The sequence below is a fragment of the Salmo salar genome, chromosome 07, assembly GCF_965601325.2.
Source record: "Salmo salar chromosome 07, fSalSal1, whole genome shotgun sequence".
Lineage (NCBI taxonomy): Eukaryota > Metazoa > Chordata > Actinopteri > Salmoniformes > Salmonidae > Salmo > Salmo salar.
This window is the reverse complement of record NC_138297.1, coordinates 60,996,922-61,019,578: the sequence shown is the minus strand read 5'-3', so window position 1 is coordinate 61,019,578 and position 22,657 is coordinate 60,996,922. Positions and strand designations below refer to the sequence as shown.

At 48.4% G+C, this 22,657-nt stretch overlaps 1 protein-coding gene across 2 annotated transcripts in view; it reads right to left on the bottom strand.

Moving 5' to 3' along the window:
* LOC106609745 (zinc finger DHHC-type palmitoyltransferase 17) overlaps positions 1-22,657 on the bottom strand; it is a 67,369-nt gene that overhangs the window by 11,000 nt on the left and 33,712 nt on the right. For both annotated transcript variants that reach the window (XM_045722321.2, XM_045722322.2), the window contains exons 10-11: positions 9,180-9,280; positions 1,365-1,489 (exon numbers count right to left, since the gene is read on the bottom strand). In XM_045722321.2, the coding sequence (XP_045578277.1) occupies positions 1,365-1,489; positions 9,180-9,280 (226 nt within the window). The remainder of the gene's footprint in view (positions 1-1,364; positions 1,490-9,179; positions 9,281-22,657) is intronic.

Below are 22,657 nucleotides of genomic sequence, written 5' to 3'. Positions count from 1 at the left end.
CCAGGCTCTGGTTAACACTACAGAGCACTAACGATGGGGCCAATGCCCAGCCCAGTGGACCAGGCTCTGGTTATCACTACAGAGCACTAACGATGGGGTCAATGCCCAGACCAGTGGACCAGGCTCTGGTTAACACTACAGAGCACTAACGATGGGGTCAATGCCCAGACCAGTGGACCAGGCTCTGGTTATCACTACAGAGCACTAACGATGGGGCCAATGCCCAGACCAGTGGACCAGGCTCTGGTTAACACTACAGAGCACTAACGATGGGGCCAATGCCCAGCCCAGTGGACCAGGCTCTGGTTATCACTACAGAGCACTAACGATGGGGTCAATGCCCAGACCAGTGGACCAGGCTCTGGTTAACACTACAGAGCACTAACGATGGGGTCAATGCCCAGACCAGTGGACCAGGCTCTGGTTAACACTACAGAGCACTAACGATGGGGTCAATGCCCAGACCAGTGGACCAGGCTCTGGTTAACACTACAGAGCACTAACGATGGGGTCAATGCCCAGCCCAGTGGACCAGGCTCTGGTTAACACTACAGAGCACTAACGATGGGGCCAATGCCCAGACCAGTGGACCAGGCTCTGGTTAACACTACAGAGCACTAACGATGGGGCCAATGCCCAGACCAGTGGACCAGGCTCTGGTTAACACTACAGAGCACTAACGATGGGGCCAATGCCCAGCCCAGTGGACCATGTCATGGTTAGCTCTTTGGGGCACTAACAATGGGGCCTATTTTTAGCCCTCTCATCAATCCCACACAATGAGGATTGAGCTGGGGTCAGAAAAGAGCTGGAGACCCTACTATACTCCATTAGTGTGTGCTAATGAGAGACGACTCCCAGAGCTGTGGGGAGAGAGAGTAGATGCCTCTAGCTGAACATTGTGAGTCACAAATTGCATCCTATTCCCTATATAGTGTACTACTTTTGATTAGTAAAGAAAAATTGTGCAATGTGCCTAGCTCTCTAATCAAATTCTCAACTCATGCACTTTCCATGCTCCGGGGGTGAAGTTTCCCTTAGGTACAGATCTAGGATCCGCTTCCCCAACCCTAACATTAACCATCAGTTGGAAAAAGGTTAAACTGACCCAAGATCAGTGTCTACGGGCAACACCTCACCCTACTCTACTTGCCATTTCAAAACAAAATGGTGGTGTGTTGGGTAGTAGTATCGGCATGATGGTTAGTGCCAGCGTCATGGGTAGTGCCAGCGTCATGGGTAGTGCCAGCGTCATGGGTAGTGCCAGCGTCATGGGTAGTGCCAGGGTCATGGGTAGTGCCAGCGTCATGGGTAGTGCCAGCGTCATGGGTAGTGCCAGCGTCATGGGTAGTGCCAGCGTTTACCTTTTTCTTCTGCTCCTCTGAGGCTTTGATGATCCCGGGGTCTGATTTCCAGGACTTGCCGAAGTTGTAGAACAGACAGACACTGTTCAGGAGGAAAGGCAGGTGGACGGTGGCAAACGGGAGATGTACAGAGGAGTTAAGGAGGACGGCTGATTGGCTGAAAGGTGACTACAGCTCTTAAAGGGATAGTTCACCCAAATAACACAATGATATATTGGTTTCACATCCTGTCAGGAGTCTGGACAAGGTCAGACAGAAAATGCTTTTTATATACTTCCACACTATGAGGTTGAATAATACTGTGAAAATGATGATAATGCCCTTATAGTGTAAGGGCTGTTTGAAAAGACTGAAACTTCAGCCTGCTTTGGTGGGATGGTGTTTTGGTCTGCCTGGTAACATCAAAAGGTGGTAACTTGGGCAATAGACCAAAAAGAGTTCCACACCTCTCTGCCAATAACAGCTAGTTTTCAGTTTTCCCTACTCAGATTGCACCCAGACAGTCCTAACAAAATTCTTGCTTGAGAAATTACTATTTGTTATGACTATCTATTCTTTTTTTTTTTATTGGAAAAACAATCACAGTAAGGTACTTAATTGTTACACAGAAATGATTTGATTCAAAGTTAAAACAGCTGCATTGGACCTAGACGGCTGTGCCGGCTCTGACTAGCCATAGTGACATCATCCAGACAGAGGGTGTCCCCCAAATGGCACCCTATTCTCTATGTAGTGCACTACTTCAACCAGAGTCCTATAGTAGTCCTATGGGCCCTGGTCTAAAGTAGTGCACTGTAAAGGGAATAGGGTGCCATTAGGGACGCAAAAAGACTCGCCCTCCGCCCACTCCAGCCTATGAGGAAAGCAGCTCAGTGGAAGCTTGACTCATACTCTCACCCAACCAGAGTCCCGAGTCTCTCACACACGCGTCATCATTTGCACAGGAAATACAACAGAAGCAACGGAGTGAGTCTAACCAAAGGGAGTGGTTAGGCTTAACCCTAAAATGCCAATGTTGATCCATACAATCTCTTGTATCTAGAACCCAAGTTTAGTTTTCACAGGGCCTGTAGTCATTTAATTAGGGACTACAAATGAAAAAAGTCCCATAAACCTACTTAGGAATTACAGCTTCAGAATTGTAATTGCATAGAATGTATTCCTGTATTTAGGAAATGCCTACACCCAAGGTATACTGGCATTTCTTTGTGCATTTTAACCACACATTAACACAACTCCCACAGTGTGGAGTTAGAATGTTGATTCCATACATGAGAGAAACATATCTGATTGACTGACTAAATAAACTTTAGATTATGGAGTTGGCTTGAGGTCATTAATTATTGTGTCCACAAGAGCTGTTTCAAGTCTGTATGGCCATCTAGTGATAAGGGTGTGTGTGGTGGGGGTCAACGGGAGTTAGTGGGACACAAGGACATCTGTGGGCTCGTAACGTAAAGAAGGATTTCCTCAATTATAGTGGGAGTGGAGTGAAATCATGGCATGACAAACAACTAGATTCCAGGAAGGAAACTCGGAGCCATATGGTCCCCCCAGAGCCCTACATAGGAAATAGGGTGCCATTTGGTTCTCAGTCATACTCTACAGCGCTTTCAGTCTCTAAAGGCTGAATGAGGTCATAAATCTGTATAATTATCACCAAAAGAAGTCTGGGCGCTTTAATTACCTCTTCCTCTGTAGGTCTATCTAGCTACTTCATAAGATAAACACTCCAAATTAACTATATGGGGCTGCATCCCAAATGGAACCCTGTTATTCCCCATATAGTGTAGAGGAACATAGTGAATTTCCATATAAAGTAGTGCACTACAAAGGGAACATGGTGGCACTTGATATCCATGCATGGAAGTCCTTATCGTCTCACTAAATCAATGGGCCGTGATACTGTCGGCATGGAGCCAGTAATTCTTACAGTGATCGATGGAGATTCTCATATGGACGACGCTTCAATGTTTCCCTTGAGGCCTTGCTGTGTAGGCCCTCCCCGTAGCAGCTATTAGTCTTTGGAATGGCTTAGGAGAAGGGATATTACAGAAGATGGGTCAAACAAAAGGGCCAAGCATTTATGAAGCATGCTGATTTAAGGAGACTAATGGTGTTGACAGTGTCCATACAGCTCTGGGGTGAAATTTCTCCGAGGTACAGATCTAGGATCAGCTGTCCCTCCCACAATCCTAACCTTAACCATTAATAGGGAAAATTCCAAACTGACTCGAGATCAGCATTTCAGTGACACCCTGACTACCCCACCCTGCACCACACTGTATAGAGGTGTAGGGGGAAGTTGCCCCGAACTTCCCCCTACACCTCTATACAGTGTGGTGCAGGGTGGGGTAGTCAGGGTGTCACTGAAATGTCTGTTTTTCCTCACCGCCTCTCCTCTGACTGCAAGTCATCATGGTCTGGCTGAAAACTGAACGTCCTCCTAAAAGAACATTACAGGACCAGCTCAGTGGAGGAATCCATCTTGTCAGGCCACTAGAGACAACAATGACTAGATTCATGCTTGACTCCTACTAATAGAGACTTCTACTCTCTCCCACTAATAGAGACTTCCAGTCTCCCACTAATAGAGACTTCCAGTCTCCCACTAATAGAGACTTCCAGACTCCCACTAATAGAGACTTCCAGACTCCCACTAATAGAGACTTCCAGACTCCCACTAATAGAGACTTCCAGACTCCCACTAATAGAGACTTCCAGACTCCTACTAATAGAGACTTCTAGACTCCTACTAATAGAGACTTCTAGACTCCTACTAATAGAGACTTCTAGACTCCTACTAATAGAGACTTCTAGACTCCTACTAATAGAGACTTCTAGACTCCTACTAATAGAGACTTCTAGACTCTCCCCCTCCCCCAGTCTCCTACTATTTCAGTAATAAAACTGTGGAGGTGACCCAGTACTTGTAACTACCTTAAGGAGAAAAGCTTTTCTCCTTTGAGTCCCATTTCCCATTCTACAATAAAATGCTTGCTGGGGATGAAAAGGCAACCGCTTGGGGCTCCGCCAATGACACTTGATCTGATTTCAACTGCAGGCTTTAAAGGATAACCAGTCTGCAGTAGCAGACTTTGAAAACCAGGCAGAGACAGAGCCAGAGATACCAAGCCCACACCTGGAAGTCAATGCAGACACAAAGCCTAGACAAAGGCCAAGCCGCCTCCACTGATTACTATGGCAGAGACATCACATGGCTGCCTCACAACCACCGCGGCAAAACCACCGCACAACCACCACGGAAAAACCACCGCACAACCACCACAAAAACACCACAAAAACCACAGCAAAACCACCACCGTACAACCACCACAAAAACCACCGTACAACCACCACCGTACAACCACCACCACAAAAACCACCGCAAAAACTACCGTACAACCACCACCGCAAAACCACCGTACAACCACCACCGCACAACCACCACCACCGCACAGCCACCACCACCGCACAGCCACCACCACCGCACAGCCACCACCACCGCACAGCCACCACCACCGCACAGCCACCACCACCGCACAGCCACCACCGCACAACCACCACCGCACAACCACCACCGCACAACCACCACCGCACAACCACCACCGCACAACCACCACCGCATCAGATTTAACCCAGATCACAACAATCATTTAGACTACATGTGACCAACTGGGTATGGACCTCGGTCTACTGCGCGAGCCAAGACTGTTAGCCCGCTGAGCTACAGCCAAGGCATTAACTCGGGGAGCTAACGCGAGTCTTCAGGTCTCAGGCAAGGTTACCCCCTCAGTTTACATAACATCCACTTCCCAAAGAGGCACAGTTGGAATGGAGTGAGCAGGGACTGCTGGAGTTTGTGAACGCTCCGGGGTGTAGTTTCCCCTAGGTACAGATGATCAACTAGGTAGGATCAGCTTCCCCTCCCCCAACCTTAACCATTAGTGGGGAAAATGCTAAACTGACCCAAGATCAGCGTCAACTTCACCCTACTCCGTTTAGGAATCCAGTCATCCCTTGCTGTAGCCGTCTACGGTTCTGAACTGCCAGTTTTCACTACACGATGAGGTACAGGCTCCTGTTAACAGTGACTATGTGGACGTAGATATTCTTTGGATAGAACAGCCCTACAACAAAGAGATAAGAGGCATTGAAGAGGACATCTCAATGGGAGATGGGCTGTTGGGCAAGAGGTGAGACTGGAAAAACCTGCCTGACTATTAAATCTCAAAGCTGCGTCACACAAGAGAGGACCTGTGTATAGGTGTGAACTTCACTTACACTCATAGTGGTGGCTTTTATGGGAACTCACAGGTCAATTTTCCCATGAAGGACAAAAAATTCTAACCAGAGGGAAACTAGTAACAAGACAGCCCCTGTTCAAAAAGCAGCAGATCCAAGCTACGGTAGACGGGAAACAGAGCAGCAGATCCAAGCTACGGTAGACGGGGAGCAGAGCAGCAGATCCAAGCTACGGTAGACGGGAAACAGAGCAGCAGATCCAAGCTACGGTAGACGGGAAACAGAGCAGCAGATCCAAGCTACGGTAGACGGGGAGCAGAGCAGCAGATCCAAGCTACGGTAGACGGGGAGCAGAGCAGCAGATCCAAGCTACGGTAGACGGGGAGCAGAGCAGCAGATCCAAGCTACGGTAGACGGGGAGCAGAGCAGCAGATCCAAGCTACGGTAGACGGGAAGCAGAGCAGCAGATCCAAGCTACGGTAGACGGGAAACAGAGCAGCAGATCCAAGCTACGGTAGACGGGAAACAGAGCAGCAGATCCAAGCTACGGTAGACGGGGAGCAGAGCAGCAGATCCAAGCTACGGTAGACGGGGAGCAGCAGATCCAAGCTACGGTAGACGGGGAGCAGCAGATCCAAGCTACGGTAGACGGGGAGCAGCAGATCCAAGCTACGGTAGACGGGGAGCAGCAGATCCAAGCTACGGTAGACGGGGAGCAGCAGATCCAAGCTACGGTAGACGGGGAGCAGCAGATCCAAGCTACGGTAGACGGGGAGCAGCAGATCCAAGCTACGGTAGACGGGGAGCAGCAGATCCAAGCTACGGTAGACGGGGAGCAGCAGATCCAAGCTACGGTAGACGGGGAGCAGAGCAGCAGATCCAAGCTACGGTAGACGGGGAGCAGAGCAGCAGATCCAAGCTACGGTAGACGGGAAACAGAGCAGCAGATCCAAGCTACGGTAGACGGGGAGCAGAGCAGCAGATCCAAGCTACGGTAGACGGGGAGCAGCAGATCCAAGCTACGGTAGACGGGGAGCAGCAGATCCAAGCTACGGTAGACGGGGAGCAGCAGATCCAAGCTACGGTAGACGGGGAGCAGCAGATCCAAGCTACGGTAGACGGGAAGGGGAGCAGCAGATCCAAGCTACGGTAGACGGGAAACAGAGCAGCAGATCCAAGCTACGGTAGACGGGAAACAGAGCAGCAGATCCAAGCTACGGTAGACGGGGAGCAGAGCAGCAGATCCAAGCTACGGTAGACGGGGAGCAGAGCAGCAGATCCAAGCTACGGTAGACGGGAAACAGAGCAGCAGATCCAAGCTACGGTAGACGGGAAACAGAGCAGCAGATCCAAGCTACGGTAGACGGGAAGCAGAGCAGCAGATCCAAGCTACGGTAGACGGGGAGCAGAGCAGCAGATCCAAGCTACGGTAGACGGGGAGCAGAGCAGCAGATCCAAGCTAAGGTAGACGGGAAACAGAGCAGCAGATCCAAGCTACGGTAGACGGGAAACAGAGCAGCAGATCCAAGCTACGGTAGACGGGAAGCAGAGCAGCAGATCCAAGCTACGGTAGACGGGAAACAGAGCAGCAGATCCAAGCTACGGTAGACGGGAAACAGAGCAGCAGATCCAAGCTACGGTAGACGGGAAACAGAGCAGCAGATCCAAGCTACGGTAGACGGGAAGCAGAGCAGCAGATCCAAGCTACGGTAGACGGGGAGCAGAGCAGCAGATCCAAGCTACGGTAGACGGGAAGCAGAGCAGCAGATCCAAGCTACGGTAGACGGGGAGCAGAGCAGCAGATCCAAGCTACGGTAGACGGGAAACAGAGCAGCAGATCCAAGCTACGGTAGACGGGAAGCAGAGCAGCAGATCCAAGCTACGGTAGACGGGGAGCAGAGCAGCAGATCCAAGCTACGGTAGACGGGGAGCAGAGCAGCAGATCCAAGCTACGGTAGACGGGAAACAGAGCAGCAGATCCAAGCTACGGTAGACGGGAAGCAGAGCAGCAGATCCAAGCTACGGTAGACGGGGAGCAGAGCAGCAGATCCAAGCTACGGTAGACGGGGAGCAGAGCAGCAGATCCAAGCTACGGTAGACGGGAAACAGAGCAGCAGATCCAAGCTACGGTAGACGGGGAGCAGAGCAGCAGATCCAAGCTACGGTAGACGGGAAACAGAGCAGCAGATCCAAGCTACAGTAGACGGGAAGCAGAGCAGCAGATCCAAGCTACGGTAGACGGGAAGCAGAGCAGCAGATCCAAGCTACGGTAGACGGGGAGCAGAGCAGCAGATCCAAGCTACGGTAGACGGGGAGCAGAGCAGCAGATCCAAGCTACGGTAGACGGGGAGCAGAGCAGCAGATCCAAGCTACGGTAGACGGGGAGCAGAGCAGCAGATCCCAGGAAACAAGCAACATCATGCAGATGAAATGGATTGAAGAAACACTCCTCTCCCATCAGCAGTCAAATGAGGCAGATAAGAGACAAACCCTCCTGACTTTCAATTGGGCATTTAGCAGTTTCAGACCCGGTAAGGGAATTTTCCATTACCAAAAAGCAACTGGAGGAGCCATCTTGGAGCTACAGAAACACATTGAGCCCACGAGTCGCTTCATCGGGTCTGACCCAGTCAGCTGTGTTGCACACTCAACACAGTGTTTAGCACATCTTAACACACAGTATTCATTAAAGACTGTCTCCACACAGAGCTGAAAGCACACTGAGTTCAGGGATACAGCCTCTTATCTGGACACGGGACTATTTGCCTGGCTTTATAGAGGATGCTTGAAACTTCAGCAACCCAGAGCACCTAGGACAATAGTTTCCCTCGCCTCTCACCGTCCGTCCAGTGCGGTTTTCAGGGAAAGTGAACTATATGGAAATAGTTCTAGAGGGGCTCGTGTCTTGTCTGAGAAATTAGACCGCAATGTTACTTCACAAGCCTCTGAAAAGGATGGGGGGGCATTATATTAGTTACTACAGAAATTGTCCGGCCTCTTGTCATTATCAGCAAACTTTGGTTGCATCACAAGTGCCTCTGATGTAAACTGTGACACAAATGCAATGGTGGGTAGCATATAGAAATAATGAGTCTGTTGCCAACTGAAACATTTGCATTGTCTTGTGGCCCAAATGTTTACACAATAGTAAAGAGCCCTTGAGGGTGTTAAAATGCTCTCTGCACTGTAGACTGAGAGCAGGCCAATGCTGGCCTCACACTCCAGTGCACTGTGGGTAATCATGACGAGAGGGGTTCCAGATGGAAGAAGGGAAAGCCCATCTGTCTGTTTGGAATAGGCTGCAGTTTGACTGACAATCTAACGGACCAATAGCTGCAGGGGAGATATTCATACAATTTTGCTCTCAGTCAAAACCCATCAATTCCCAGAAGTCACCTCCCTCCTTGATGAAAGAATTGATTGTTAGGTGAATATTGACACACACACAGCTGTCTTGCCAGGTGGCGATGTGAACGAAAGGCCCTTGTACAGCACAGCAGCTTACTGATGTATCATGGTTGGAAGGAGAAAAGGCAGAGGAAACCAGGAGACTCTTATTGTAAAGGATATCAATCCAGAACCAGTAGAACCAGGTCACGTACATCCAGAACTTGGTTGCCAGGTAGATTCCCAGGGGCAGGGCGCTGTGCATGGAGTGGTCAAAGAAAGACCTGAGGAGGAGAGAGAAGAAAGGAGGGAGGGAGGGAGAAGAAAGGAGAGAGGGGGGGAGGGAGGGGAGAAAGAAAGAGGGAGGGGCAATCACTGTTACAACTCAGCAGTAAAAAGCCTCAAATCTCACAGTCCACAAAACCCTTAGAACTACATATCAAAGTCAACCACAGAGATATAAACCCAGCCTTAACCTGCTGACATGTCTCAGGTTTAGAGAGAAATAAACCCAGCCCTAACCTGCTGGGATGTCTCAGGTTTAGAGAGAAATAAACCCAGCCCTAACCTGCTGGGATGTCTCAGGTTTATAGAGATATAAACCCAGCCCTAACCTGCTGGGATGTCTCAGGTTTATAGAGAAATAAACCCAGCCCTAACCTGCTGACATGTCTCAGGTTTAGAGAGAAATAAACCCAGCCCTAACCTGCTGACATGTCTCAGGATTAGAGAGATCTAAACCCAGCCCTAACCTGCTGACATGTCTCAGGATTAGAGAGATCTAAACCCAGCCCTAACCTGCTGACATGTCTCAGGTTTAGAGAGAGAAATAAACCCAGCCCTAACCTGCTGGGATGTCTCAGGTTTAGAGAGAAATAAACCCAGCCCTAACCTGCTGACATGTCTCAGGTTTAGAGAGAAATAAACCCGCCCTAACCTGCTGGGATGTCTCAGGTTTAGAGAGAAATAAACCCAGCCCTAACCTGCTGGGATGTCTCAGGTTTAGAGAGAAATAAACCCAGCCCTAACCTGCTGGGATGTCTCAGGTTTAGAGAGAAATAAACCCAGCCCTAACCTGCTGGGATGTCTCAGGTTTAGAGAGAAATAAACCCGCCCTAACCTGCTGACATGTCTCAGGTTTAGAGAGAAATAAACCCAGCCCTAACCTGCTGGGATGTCTCAGGTTTAGAGAGAAATAAACCCAGCCCTAACCTGCTGGGATGTCTCAGGTTTAGAGAGAAATAAACCCAGCCCTAACCTGCTGACGCGTCTCAGGTTTAGAGAGAAATAAACCCAGCCCTAACCTGCTGGGATGTCTCAGGTTTAGAGAGAAATAAACCCAGCCCTAACCTGCTGGGATGTCTCAGGTTTAGAGAGAAATAAACCCGGCCCTAACCTGCTGGGACGTCTCAGGTTTAGAGAGAAATAAACCCAGCCCTAACCTGCTGACATGTCTCAGGTTTAGAGAGAAATAAACCCAGCCCTAACCTGCTGGGATGTCTCAGGTTTAGAGAAAAATAAACCCAGCCCTAACCTGCTGGGATGTCTCAGGTTTAGAGAAAAATAAACCCAGCCCTAACCTGCTGGGATGTCTCAGGTTTATAGAGATATAAACCCAGCTCTAACCTGCTGGGATGTCTCAGGTTTAGAGAGAAATAAACCCAGCCCCAACCTGCTGGGATGTCTCAGGTTTAGAGAGAAATAAACCCAGCTCTAACCTGCTGACATGTCTCAGGTTTAGAGAGAAATAAACCCAGCCCTAACCTGCTGGGATGTCTCAGGTTTAGAGAGAAATAAACCCAGCTCTAACCTGCTGACATGTCTCAGGTTTAGAGAGAAATAAACCCAGCCCTAACCTGCTGGGATGTCTCAGGTTTAGAGAGAAATAAACCCAGCCCTAACCTGCTGACGCGTCTCAGGTTTAGAGAGAAATAAACCCAGCCCTAACCTGCTGGGATGTCTCAGGTTTAGAGAGAAATAAACCCAGCCCTAACCTGCTGGGATGTCTCAGGTTTAGGAGAGAAATAAACCAAGCCCTAACCTGCTGACGTGTCTCAGGTTTAGAGAGAAATAAACCCAGCCCTAACCTGCTGGGATGTCTCAGGTTTAGAGAGAAATAAACCCAGCCCTAACCTGCTGGGATGTCTCAGCTTTAGAGAGAAATAAACCCAGCCCTAACCTGCTGGGATGTCTCAGGTTTAGAGAAAAATAAACCCGCCCTGACCTGCTGGGATGTCTCAGGTTTAGAGAAAAATAAACCCAGCCCCAACCTGCTGGGATGTCTCAGGTTTAGAGAGAAATAAACCCAGCCCTAACCTGCTGGGATGTCTCAGGTTTAGAGAGAAATAAACCCAGCCCTAACCTGCTGACATGTCTCAGGTTTAGAGAGAAATAAACCCAGCCCTAACCTGCTGACATGTCTCAGGTTTAGAGAGAAATAAACCCAGCTCTAACCTGCTGACATGTCTCAGGTTTAGAGAGAAATAAACCCAGCCCTAACCTGCTGGGATGTCTCAGGTTTAGAGAGAAATAAACCCAGCCCTAACCTGCTGGGATGTCTCAGGTTTAGAGAGAAATAAACCCAGCCCTAACCTGCTGGGATGTCTCAGGTTTAGAGAGAAATAAACCCAGCCCTAACCTGCTGGGATGTCTCAGGTTTAGAGAGAAATAAACCCAGCCCTAACCTGCTGGGACGTCTCAGGTTTAGAGAGAAATAAACCCAGCCCTAACCTGCTGGGATGTCTCAGGTTTAGAGAGAAATAAACCCAGCCCTAACCTGCTGGGATGTCTCAGGTTTAGAGAGAAATAAACCCAGCCCTAACCTGCTGGGATGTCTCAGGTTTAGAGAAAAATAAACCCGCCCTAACCTGCTGGGATGTCTCAGGTTTAGAGAAAAATAAACCCAGCCCTAACCTGCTGGGATGTCTCAGGTTTAGAGAAAAATAAACCCAGCCCTAACCTGCTGGGATGTCTCAGGTTTAGAGAGAAATAAACCCAGCCCTAACCTGCTGATGTGTCTCACGTTTAGAGAGAAATAAACCCAGCCCCAACCTGCTGGGATGTCTCAGGTTTAGAGAGAAATAAACCCAGCCCTATCCTGCTGGGATGTCTCAGGTTTAGAGAGAAATAAACCCAGCCCTAACCTGCTGGGATGTCTCAGGTTTAGAGAGAAATAAACCCAGCCCTAACCTGCTGACATGTCTCAGGTTTAGAGAGAAATAAACCCGCCCTAACCTGCTGGGATGTCTCAGGTTTAGAGAGAAATAAACCCAGCCCTAACCTGCTGGGATGTCTCAGGTTTAGAGAGAAATAAACCCAGCCCTAACCTGCTGGGATGTCTCAGGTTTAGAGAGAAATAAACCCAGCCCTAACCTGCTGGGATGTCTCAGGTTTAGAGAGAAATAAACCCGCCCTAACCTGCTGACATGTCTCAGGTTTAGAGAGAAATAAACCCAGCCCTAACCTGCTGGGATGTCTCAGGTTTAGAGAGAAATAAACCCAGCCCTAACCTGCTGGGATGTCTCAGGTTTAGAGAGAAATAAACCCAGCCCTAACCTGCTGACGCGTCTCAGGTTTAGAGAGAAATAAACCCAGCCCTAACCTGCTGGGATGTCTCAGGTTTAGAGAGAAATAAACCCAGCCCTAACCTGCTGGGATGTCTCAGGTTTAGAGAGAAATAAACCCGGCCCTAACCTGCTGGGACGTCTCAGGTTTAGAGAGAAATAAACCCAGCCCTAACCTGCTGACATGTCTCAGGTTTAGAGAGAAATAAACCCAGCCCTAACCTGCTGGGATGTCTCAGGTTTAGAGAAAAATAAACCCAGCCCTAACCTGCTGGGATGTCTCAGGTTTAGAGAAAAATAAACCCAGCCCTAACCTGCTGGGATGTCTCAGGTTTATAGAGATATAAACCCAGCTCTAACCTGCTGGGATGTCTCAGGTTTAGAGAGAAATAAACCCAGCCCCAACCTGCTGGGATGTCTCAGGTTTAGAGAGAAATAAACCCAGCTCTAACCTGCTGACATGTCTCAGGTTTAGAGAGAAATAAACCCAGCCCTAACCTGCTGGGATGTCTCAGGTTTAGAGAGAAATAAACCCAGCTCTAACCTGCTGGGATGTCTCAGGTTTAGAGAGAAATAAACCCAGCCCTAACCTGCTGGGATGTCTCAGGTTTAGAGAGAAATAAACCCAGCCCTAACCTGCTGACGCGTCTCAGGTTTAGAGAGAAATAAACCCAGCCCTAACCTGCTGGGATGTCTCAGGTTTAGAGAGAAATAAACCCAGCCCTAACCTGCTGGGATGTCTCAGGTTTAGAGAGAAATAAACCCAGCCCTAACCTGCTGGGACGTCTCAGGTTTAGAGAGAAATAAACCCAGCCCTAACCTGCTGGGATGTCTCAGGTTTAGAGAGAAATAAACCCAGCCCTAACCTGCTGGGATGTCTCAGGTTTAGAGAAAAATAAACCCGCCCTGACCTGCTGGGATGTCTCAGGTTTAGAGAAAAATAAACCCAGCCCTAACCTGCTGGGATGTCTCAGGTTTAGAGAAAAATAATCCGAGCCCTAACCTGCTGGGATGTCTCAGGTTTAGAGAGAAATAAACCCAGCCCCAACCTGCTGGGATGTCTCAGGTTTAGAGAGAAATAAACCCAGCCCTATCCTGCTGGGATGTCTCAGGTTTAGAGAGAAATAAACCCAGCTCTAACCTGCTGACATGTCTCAGGTTTAGAGAGAAATAAACCCAGCCCTAACCTGCTGGGATGTCTCAGGTTTAGAGAGAAATAAACCCAGCCCTAACCTGCTGACATGTCTCAGGTTTAGAGAGAAATAAACCCAGCCCTAACCTGCTGGGATGTCTCAGGTTTAGAGAGAAATAAACCCAGCCCTAACCTGCTGGGACGTCTCAGGTTTAGAGAGAAATAAACCCAGCCCTAACCTGCTGGGATGTCTCAGGTTTAGAGAGAAATAAACCCAGCCCTAACCTGCTGGGATGTCTCAGGTTTAGAGAGAAATAAACCCAGCCCTAACCTGCTGGGATGTCTCAGGTTTAGAGAAAAATAAACCCGCCCTAACCTGCTGGGATGTCTCAGGTTTAGAGAAAAATAAACCCAGCCCTAACCTGCTGGGATGTCTCAGGTTTAGAGATAAATAAACCCAGCCCTAACCTGCTGGGATGTCTCAGGTTTAGAGAGAAATAAACCCAGCCCTAACCTGCTGGGATGTCTCAGGTTTAGAGAGAAATAAACCCAGCCCTAACCTGCTGACATGTCTCAGGTTTAGAGAGAAATAAACCCAGCCCTAACCTGCTGGGATGTCTCAGGTTTAGAGAGAAATAAACCCAGCCCTAACCTGCTGGGATGTCTCAGGTTTAGAGAGAAATAAACCCAGCCCTAACCTGCTGGGATGTCTCAGGTTTAGAGAGAAATAAACCCAGCCCTAACCTGCTGGGATGTCTCAGGTTTAGAGAGAAATAAACCCAGCCCTAACCTGCTGGGACGTCTCAGGTTTAGAGAGAAATAAACCCAGCCCTAACCTGCTGGGATGTCTCAGGTTTAGAGAGAAATAAACCCAGCCTAACCTGCTGGGACGTCTCAGGTTTAGAGAGAAATAAACCCAGCCCTAACCTGCTGGGATGTCTCAGGTTTAGAGAGAAATAAACCCAGCCCTAACCTGCTGGGATGTCTCAGGTTTAGAGAAAAATAAACCCGCCCTGACCTGCTGGGATGTCTCAGGTTTAGAGAAAAATAAACCCAGCCCTAACCTGCTGGGATGTCTCAGGTTTAGAGAAAAATAAACCGAGCCCTAACCTGCTGGGATGTCTCAGGTTTAGAGATAAATAAACCCAGCCCTATCCTGCTGGGATGTCTCAGGTTTAGAGAGAAATAAACCCAGCTCTAACCTGCTGACATGTCTCAGGTTTAGAGAGAAATAAACCCAGCCCTAACCTGCTGGGATGTCTCAGGTTTAGAGAGAAATAAACCCAGCCCTAACCTGCTGACATGTCTCAGGTTTAGAGAGAAATAAACCCAGCCCTAACCTGCTGGGATGTCTCAGGTTTAGAGAGAAATAAACCCAGCCCTAACCTGCTGGGATGTCTCAGGTTTAGAGAGAAATAAACCCAGCCCTAACCTGCTGGGAAGTCTCAGGTTTAGAGAGAAATAAACCCAGCCCTAACCTGCTGGGACGTCTCAGGTTTAGAGAGAAATAAACCCAGCCCTAACCTGCTGGGACGTCTCAGGTTTAGAGAGAAATAAACCCAGCCCTAACCTGCTGGGATGTCTCAGGTTTAGAGAGAAATAAACCCAGCCCTAACCTGCTGGGATGTCTCAGGTTTAGAGAGAAATAAACCCAGCCCTAACCTGCTGGGATGTCTCAGGTTTAGAGAGAAATAAACCCAGCCCTAACCTGCTGACGCGTCTCAGGTTTAGAGAGAAATAAACCCAGCCCTAACCTGCTGGGATGTCTCAGGTTTAGAGAGAAATAAACCCAGCCCTAACCTGCTGGGATGTCTCAGGTTTAGAGAGAAATAAACCCGGCCCTAACCTGCTGGGACGTCTCAGGTTTAGAGAGAAATAAACCCAGCCCTAACCTGCTGACATGTCTCAGGTTTAGAGAGAAATAAACCCAGCCCTAACCTGCTGGGATGTCTCAGGTTTAGAGAAAAATAAACCCAGCCCTAACCTGCTGGGATGTCTCAGGTTTAGAGAAAAATAAACCCAGCCCTAACCTGCTGGGATGTCTCAGGTTTATAGAGATATAAACCCAGCTCTAACCTGCTGGGATGTCTCAGGTTTAGAGAGAAATAAACCCAGCCCCAACCTGCTGGGATGTCTCAGGTTTAGAGAGAAATAAACCCAGCTCTAACCTGCTGACATGTCTCAGGTTTAGAGAGAAATAAACCCAGCCCTAACCTGCTGGGATGTCTCAGGTTTAGAGAGAAATAAACCCAGCTCTAACCTGCTGACATGTCTCAGGTTTAGAGAGAAATAAACCCAGCCCTAACCTGCTGGGATGTCTCAGGTTTAGAGAGAAATAAACCCAGCCCTAACCTGCTGACGCGTCTCAGGTTTAGAGAGAAATAAACCCAGCCCTAACCTGCTGGGATGTCTCAGGTTTAGAGAGAAATAAACCCAGCCCTAACCTGCTGGGATGTCTCAGGTTTAGGAGAGAAATAAACCAAGCCCTAACCTGCTGACGTGTCTCAGGTTTAGAGAGAAATAAACCCAGCCCTAACCTGCTGGGATGTCTCAGGTTTAGAGAGAAATAAACCCAGCCCTAACCTGCTGGGATGTCTCAGCTTTAGAGAGAAATAAACCCAGCCCTAACCTGCTGGGATGTCTCAGGTTTAGAGAAAAATAAACCCGCCCTGACCTGCTGGGATGTCTCAGGTTTAGAGAAAAATAAACCCAGCCCCAACCTGCTGGGATGTCTCAGGTTTAGAGAGAAATAAACCCAGCCCTAACCTGCTGGGATGTCTCAGGTTTAGAGAGAAATAAACCCAGCCCTAACCTGCTGACATGTCTCAGGTTTAGAGAGAAATAAACCCAGCCCTAACCTGCTGACATGTCTCAGGTTTAGAGAGAAATAAACCCAGCTCTAACCTGCTGACATGTCTCAGGTTTAGAGAGAAATAAACCCAGCCCTAACCTGCTGGGATGTCTCAGGTTTAGAGAGAAATAAACCCAGCCCTAACCTGCTGGGATGTCTCAGGTTTAGAGAGAAATAAACCCAGCCCTAACCTGCTGGGATGTCTCAGGTTTAGAGAGAAATAAACCCAGCCCTAACCTGCTGGGATGTCTCAGGTTTAGAGAGAAATAAACCCAGCCCTAACCTGCTGGGACGTCTCAGGTTTAGAGAGAAATAAACCCAGCCCTAACCTGCTGGGATGTCTCAGGTTTAGAGAGAAATAAACCCAGCCCTAACCTGCTGGGATGTCTCAGGTTTAGAGAGAAATAAACCCAGCCCTAACCTGCTGGGATGTCTCAGGTTTAGAGAAAAATAAACCCGCCCTAACCTGCTGGGATGTCTCAGGTTTAGAGAAAAATAAACCCAGCCCTAACCTGCTGGGATGTCTCAGGTTTAGAGAAAAATAAACCCAGCCCTAACCTGCTGGGATGTCTCAGGTTTAGAGAGAAATAAACCCAGCCCTAACCTGCTGATGTGTCTCACGTTTAGAGAGAAATAAACCCAGCCCCAACCTGCTGGGATGTCTCAGGTTTAGAGAGAAATAAACCCAGCTCTAACCTGCTGACATGTCTCAGGTTTAGAGAGAAATAAACCCAGCCCTAACCTGCTGGGATGTCTCAGGTTTAGAGAGAAATAAACCCAGCTCTAACCTGCTGGGATGTCTCAGGTTTAGAGAGAAATAAACCCAGCCCTAACCTGCTGGGATGTCTCAGGTTTAGAGAGAAATAAACCCAGCCCTAACCTGCTGACGCGTCTCAGGTTTAGAGAGAAATAAACCCAGCCCTAACCTGCTGGGATGTCTCAGGTTTAGAGAGAAATAAACCCAGCCCTAACCTGCTGGGATGTCTCAGGTTTAGAGAGAAATAAACCCAGCCTAACCTGCTGGGACGTCTCAGGTTTAGAGAGAAATAAACCCAGCCCTAACCTGCTGGGATGTCTCAGGTTTAGAGAGAAATAAACCCAGCCCTAACCTGCTGGGATGTCTCAGGTTTAGAGAAAAATAAACCCGCCCTGACCTGCTGGGATGTCTCAGGTTTAGAGAAAAATAAACCCAGCCCTAACCTGCTGGGATGTCTCAGGTTTAGAGAAAAATAATCCGAGCCCTAACCTGCTGGGATGTCTCAGGTTTAGAGAGAAATAAACCCAGCCCCAACCTGCTGGGATGTCTCAGGTTTAGAGAGAAATAAACCCAGCCCTATCCTGCTGGGATGTCTCAGGTTTAGAGAGAAATAAACCCAGCTCTAACCTGCTGACATGTCTCAGGTTTAGAGAGAAATAAACCCAGCCCTAACCTGCTGGGATGTCTCAGGTTTAGAGAGAAATAAACCCAGCCCTAACCTGCTGACATGTCTCAGGTTTAGAGAGAAATAAACCCAGCCCTAACCTGCTGGGATGTCTCAGGTTTAGAGAGAAATAAACCCAGCCCTAACCTGCTGGGATGTCTCAGGTTTAGAGAGAAATAAACCCAGCCCTAACCTGCTGGGATGTCTCAGGTTTAGAGAAAAATAAACCCAGCCCTAACCTGCTGGGATGTCTCAGGTTTAGAGAAAAATAAACCGAGCCCTAACCTGCTGGGATGTCTCAGGTTTAGAGATAAATAAACCCAGCCCTATCCTGCTGGGATGTCTCAGGTTTAGAGAGAAATAAACCCAGCCCTAACCTGCTGGGATGTCTCAGGTTTAGAGAGAAATAAACCCAGCCCTAACCTGCTGACATGTCTCAGGTTTAGAGAGAAATAAACCCAGCCCTAACCTGCTGGGATGTCTCAGGTTTAGAGAGAAATAAACCCAGCCCTAACCTGCTGGGATGTCTCAGGTTTAGAGAGAAATAAACCCAGCCCTAACCTGCTGGGATGTCTCAGGTTTAGAGAGAAATAAACCCAGCCCTAACCTGCTGGGATGTCTCAGGTTTAGAGAGAAATAAACCCAGCCCTAACCTGCTGGGACGTCTCAGGTTTAGAGAGAAATAAACCCAGCCCTAACCTGCTGGGATGTCTCAGGTTTAGAGAGAAATAAACCCAGCCTAACCTGCTGGGACGTCTCAGGTTTAGAGAGAAATAAACCCAGCCCTAACCTGCTGGGATGTCTCAGGTTTAGAGAGAAATAAACCCAGCCCTAACCTGCTGGGATGTCTCAGGTTTAGAGAAAAATAAACCCGCCCTGACCTGCTGGGATGTCTCAGGTTTAGAGAAAAATAAACCCAGCCCTAACCTGCTGGGATGTCTCAGGTTTAGAGAAAAATAAACCGAGCCCTAACCTGCTGGGATGTCTCAGGTTTAGAGATAAATAAACCCAGCCCTATCCTGCTGGGATGTCTCAGGTTTAGAGAGAAATAAACCCAGCTCTAACCTGCTGACATGTCTCAGGTTTAGAGAGAAATAAACCCAGCCCTAACCTGCTGGGATGTCTCAGGTTTAGAGAGAAATAAACCCAGCCCTAACCTGCTGACATGTCTCAGGTTTAGAGAGAAATAAACCCAGCCCTAACCTGCTGGGATGTCTCAGGTTTAGAGAGAAATAAACCCAGCCCTAACCTGCTGGGATGTCTCAGGTTTAGAGAGAAATAAACCCAGCCCTAACCTGCTGGGATGTCTCAGGTTTAGAGAGAAATAAACCCAGCCCTAACCTGCTGGGACGTCTCAGGTTTAGAGAGAAATAAACCCAGCCCTAACCTGCTGGGACGTCTCAGGTTTAGAGAGAAATAAACCCAGCCCTAACCTGCTGGGATGTCTCAGGTTTAGAGAGAAATAAACCCAGCCCTAACCTGCTGGGATGTCTCAGGTTTAGAGAAAAATAAACCCGCCCTAACCTGCTGGGATGTCTCAGGTTTAGAGAAAAATAAACCCAGCCCTAACCTGCTGGGATGTCTCAGGTTTAGAGAAAAATAAACCGAGCCCTAACCTGCTGGGATGTCTCAGGTTTAGAGAGAAATAAACCCAGCCCTAACCTGCTGGGATGTCTCAGGTTTAGAGAGAAATAAACCCAGCCCTAACCTGCTGGGATGTCTCAGGTTTAGAGAGAAATAAACCCAGCCCTAACCTGCTGGGACGTCTCAGGTTTAGAGAGAAATAAACCCAGCCCTAACCTGCTGGGATGTCTCAGGTTTAGAGAGAAATAAACCCAGCCCTAACCTGCTGGGATGTCTCAGGTTTAGAGAGAAATAAACCCAGCCCTAACCTGCTGGGATGTCTCAGGTTTAGAGATAAATAAACCCGCCCTAACCTGCTGGGATGTCTCAGGTTTAGAGAAAAATAAACCCAGTCCTAACCTGCTGACATGTCTCAGGTTTAGAGAGAAATAAACCCAGCCCTAACCTGCTGGGATGTCTCAGGTTTAGAGAGAAATAAACCCAGCCCTAACCTGCTGACGCGTCTCAGGTTTAGAGAGAAATAAACCCAGCCCTAACCTGCTGGGATGTCTCAGGTTTAGAGAGAAATAAACCCAGCCCTAACCTGCTGGGATGTCTCAGGTTTAGAGAGAAATAAACCCAGCCCTAACCTGCTGGGATGTCTCAGGTTTAGAGAGAAATAAACCCAGCCCTAACCTGCTGGGATGTCTCAGGTTTAGAGAGAAATAAACCCAGCCCTAACCTGCTAGGATGTCTCAGGTTTAGAGAAAAATAAACCCAGCCCTAACCTGCTGGGATGTCTCAGGTTTAGAGAAAAATAAACCCAGCCCTAACCTGCTGGGATGTCTCAGGTTTAGAGAAAAATAAACCCAGCCCTAACCTGCTGGGATGTCTCAGGTTTAGAGAAAAATAAACCCAGCCCTAACCTGCTGGGATGTCTCAGGTTTAGAGAGAAATAAACCCAGCCCTAACCTGCTGATGTGTCTCACGTTTAGAGAGAAATAAACCCAGCCCCAACCTGCTGGGATGTCTCAGGTTTAGAGAGAAATAAACCCAGCTCTAACCTGCTGACATGTCTCAGGTTTAGAGAGAAATAAACCCAGCCCTAACCTGCTGGGATGTCTCAGGTTTAGAGAGAAATAAACCCAGCTCTAACCTGCTGGGATGTCTCAGGTTTAGAGAGAAATAAACCCAGCCCTAACCTGCTGGGATGTCTCAGGTTTAGAGATAAATAAACCCAGCCCTAACCTGCTGACGCGTCTCAGGTTTAGAGAGAAATAAACCCAGCCCTAACCTGCTGGGATGTCTCAGGTTTAGAGAGAAATAAACCCAGCCCTAACCTGCTGGGATGTCTCAGGTTTAGAGAGAAATAAACCCAGCCCTAACCTGCTGGGACGTCTCAGGTTTAGAGAGAAATAAACCCAGCCCTAACCTGCTGGGATGTCTCAGGTTTAGAGAGAAATAAACCCAGCCCTAACCTGCTGGGATGTCTCAGGTTTAGAGAAAAATAAACCCAGCCCTGACCTGCTGGGATGTCTCAGGTTTAGAGAAAAATAAACCCAGCCCTAACCTGCTGGGATGTCTCAGGTTTAGAGAAAAATAATCCGAGCCCTAACCTGCTGGGATGTCTCAGGTTTAGAGAGAAATAAACCCAGCCCTAACCTGCTGGGACGTCTCAGGTTTAGAGAGAAATAAACCCAGCCCTAACCTGCTGGGACGTCTCAGGTTTAGAGAGAAATAAACCCAGCCCTAACCTGCTGGGATGTCTCAGGTTTAGAGAGAAATAAACCCAGCCCTAACCTGCTGGGACGTCTCAGGTTTAGAGAGAAATAAACCCAGCCCTAACCTGCTGGGATGTCTCAGGTTTAGAGAGAAATAAACCCAGCCCTAACCTGCTGGGATGTCTCAGGTTTAGAGAGAAATAAACCCAGCCCTAACCTGCTGGGATGTCTCAGGTTTAGAGAAAAATAAACCCGCCCTAACCTGCTGGGATGTCTCAGGTTTAGAGAAAAATAAACCCAGCCCTAACCTGCTGGGATGTCTCAGGTTTAGAGAAAAATAAACTGAGCCCTAACCTGCTGGGATGTCTCAGGTTTAGAGAGAAATAAACCCAGCCCTAACCTGCTGGGATGTCTCAGGTTTAGAGAGAAATAAACCCAGCCCTAACCTGCTGGGACGTCTCAGGTTTAGAGAGAAATAAACCCAGCCCTAACCTGCTGGGACGTCTCAGGTTTAGAGAGAAATAAACCCAGCCCTAACCTGCTGGGATGTCTCAGGTTTAGAGAGAAATAAACCCAGCCCTAACCTGCTGGGATGTCTCAGGTTTAGAGAGAAATAAACCCAGCCCTAACCTGCTGGGATGTCTCAGGTTTAGAGAGAAATAAACCCAGCCCTAACCTGCTGGGATGTCTCAGGTTTAGAGAGAAATAAACCAAGCCCTAACCTGCTGGGATGTCTCAGGTTTAGAGAGAAATAAACCCAGCCCTAACCTGCTGACGCGTCTCAGGTTTAGAGAGAAATAAACCCAGCCCTAACCTGCTGACGCGTCTCAGGTTTAGAGAGAAATAAACCCAGCCCTAACCTGCTGGGACGTCTCAGGTTTAGAGAGAAATAAACCCAGCCCTAACCTGCTGGGACGTCTCAGGTTTAGAGAGAAATAAACCCAGCCCTAACCTGCTGGGATGTCTCAGGTTTAGAGAGAAATAAACCCAGCCCTAACCTGCTGGGATGTCTCAGGTTTAGAGAGAAATAAACCCAGCCCCAACCTGCTGGGATGTCTCAGGTTTAGAGAGAAATAAACCCAGCCCCAACCTGCTGGGATGTCTCAGGTTTAGAGAGAAATAAACCCAGCCCTAACCTGCTGGGATGTCTCAGGTTTAGAGAGAAATAAACCCAGCTCTAACCTGCTGACATGTCTCAGGTTTAGAGAGAAATAAACCCAGCCCTAACCTGCTGGGATGTCTCAGGTTTAGAGAGAAATAAACCCAGCTCTAACCTGCTGGGATGTCTCAGGTTTAGAGAGAAATAAACCCAGCCCTAACCTGCTGGGATGTCTCAGGTTTAGAGAGAAATAAACCCAGCCCTAACCTGCTGGGATGTCTCAGGTTTAGAGAGAAATAAACCCAGCCCTA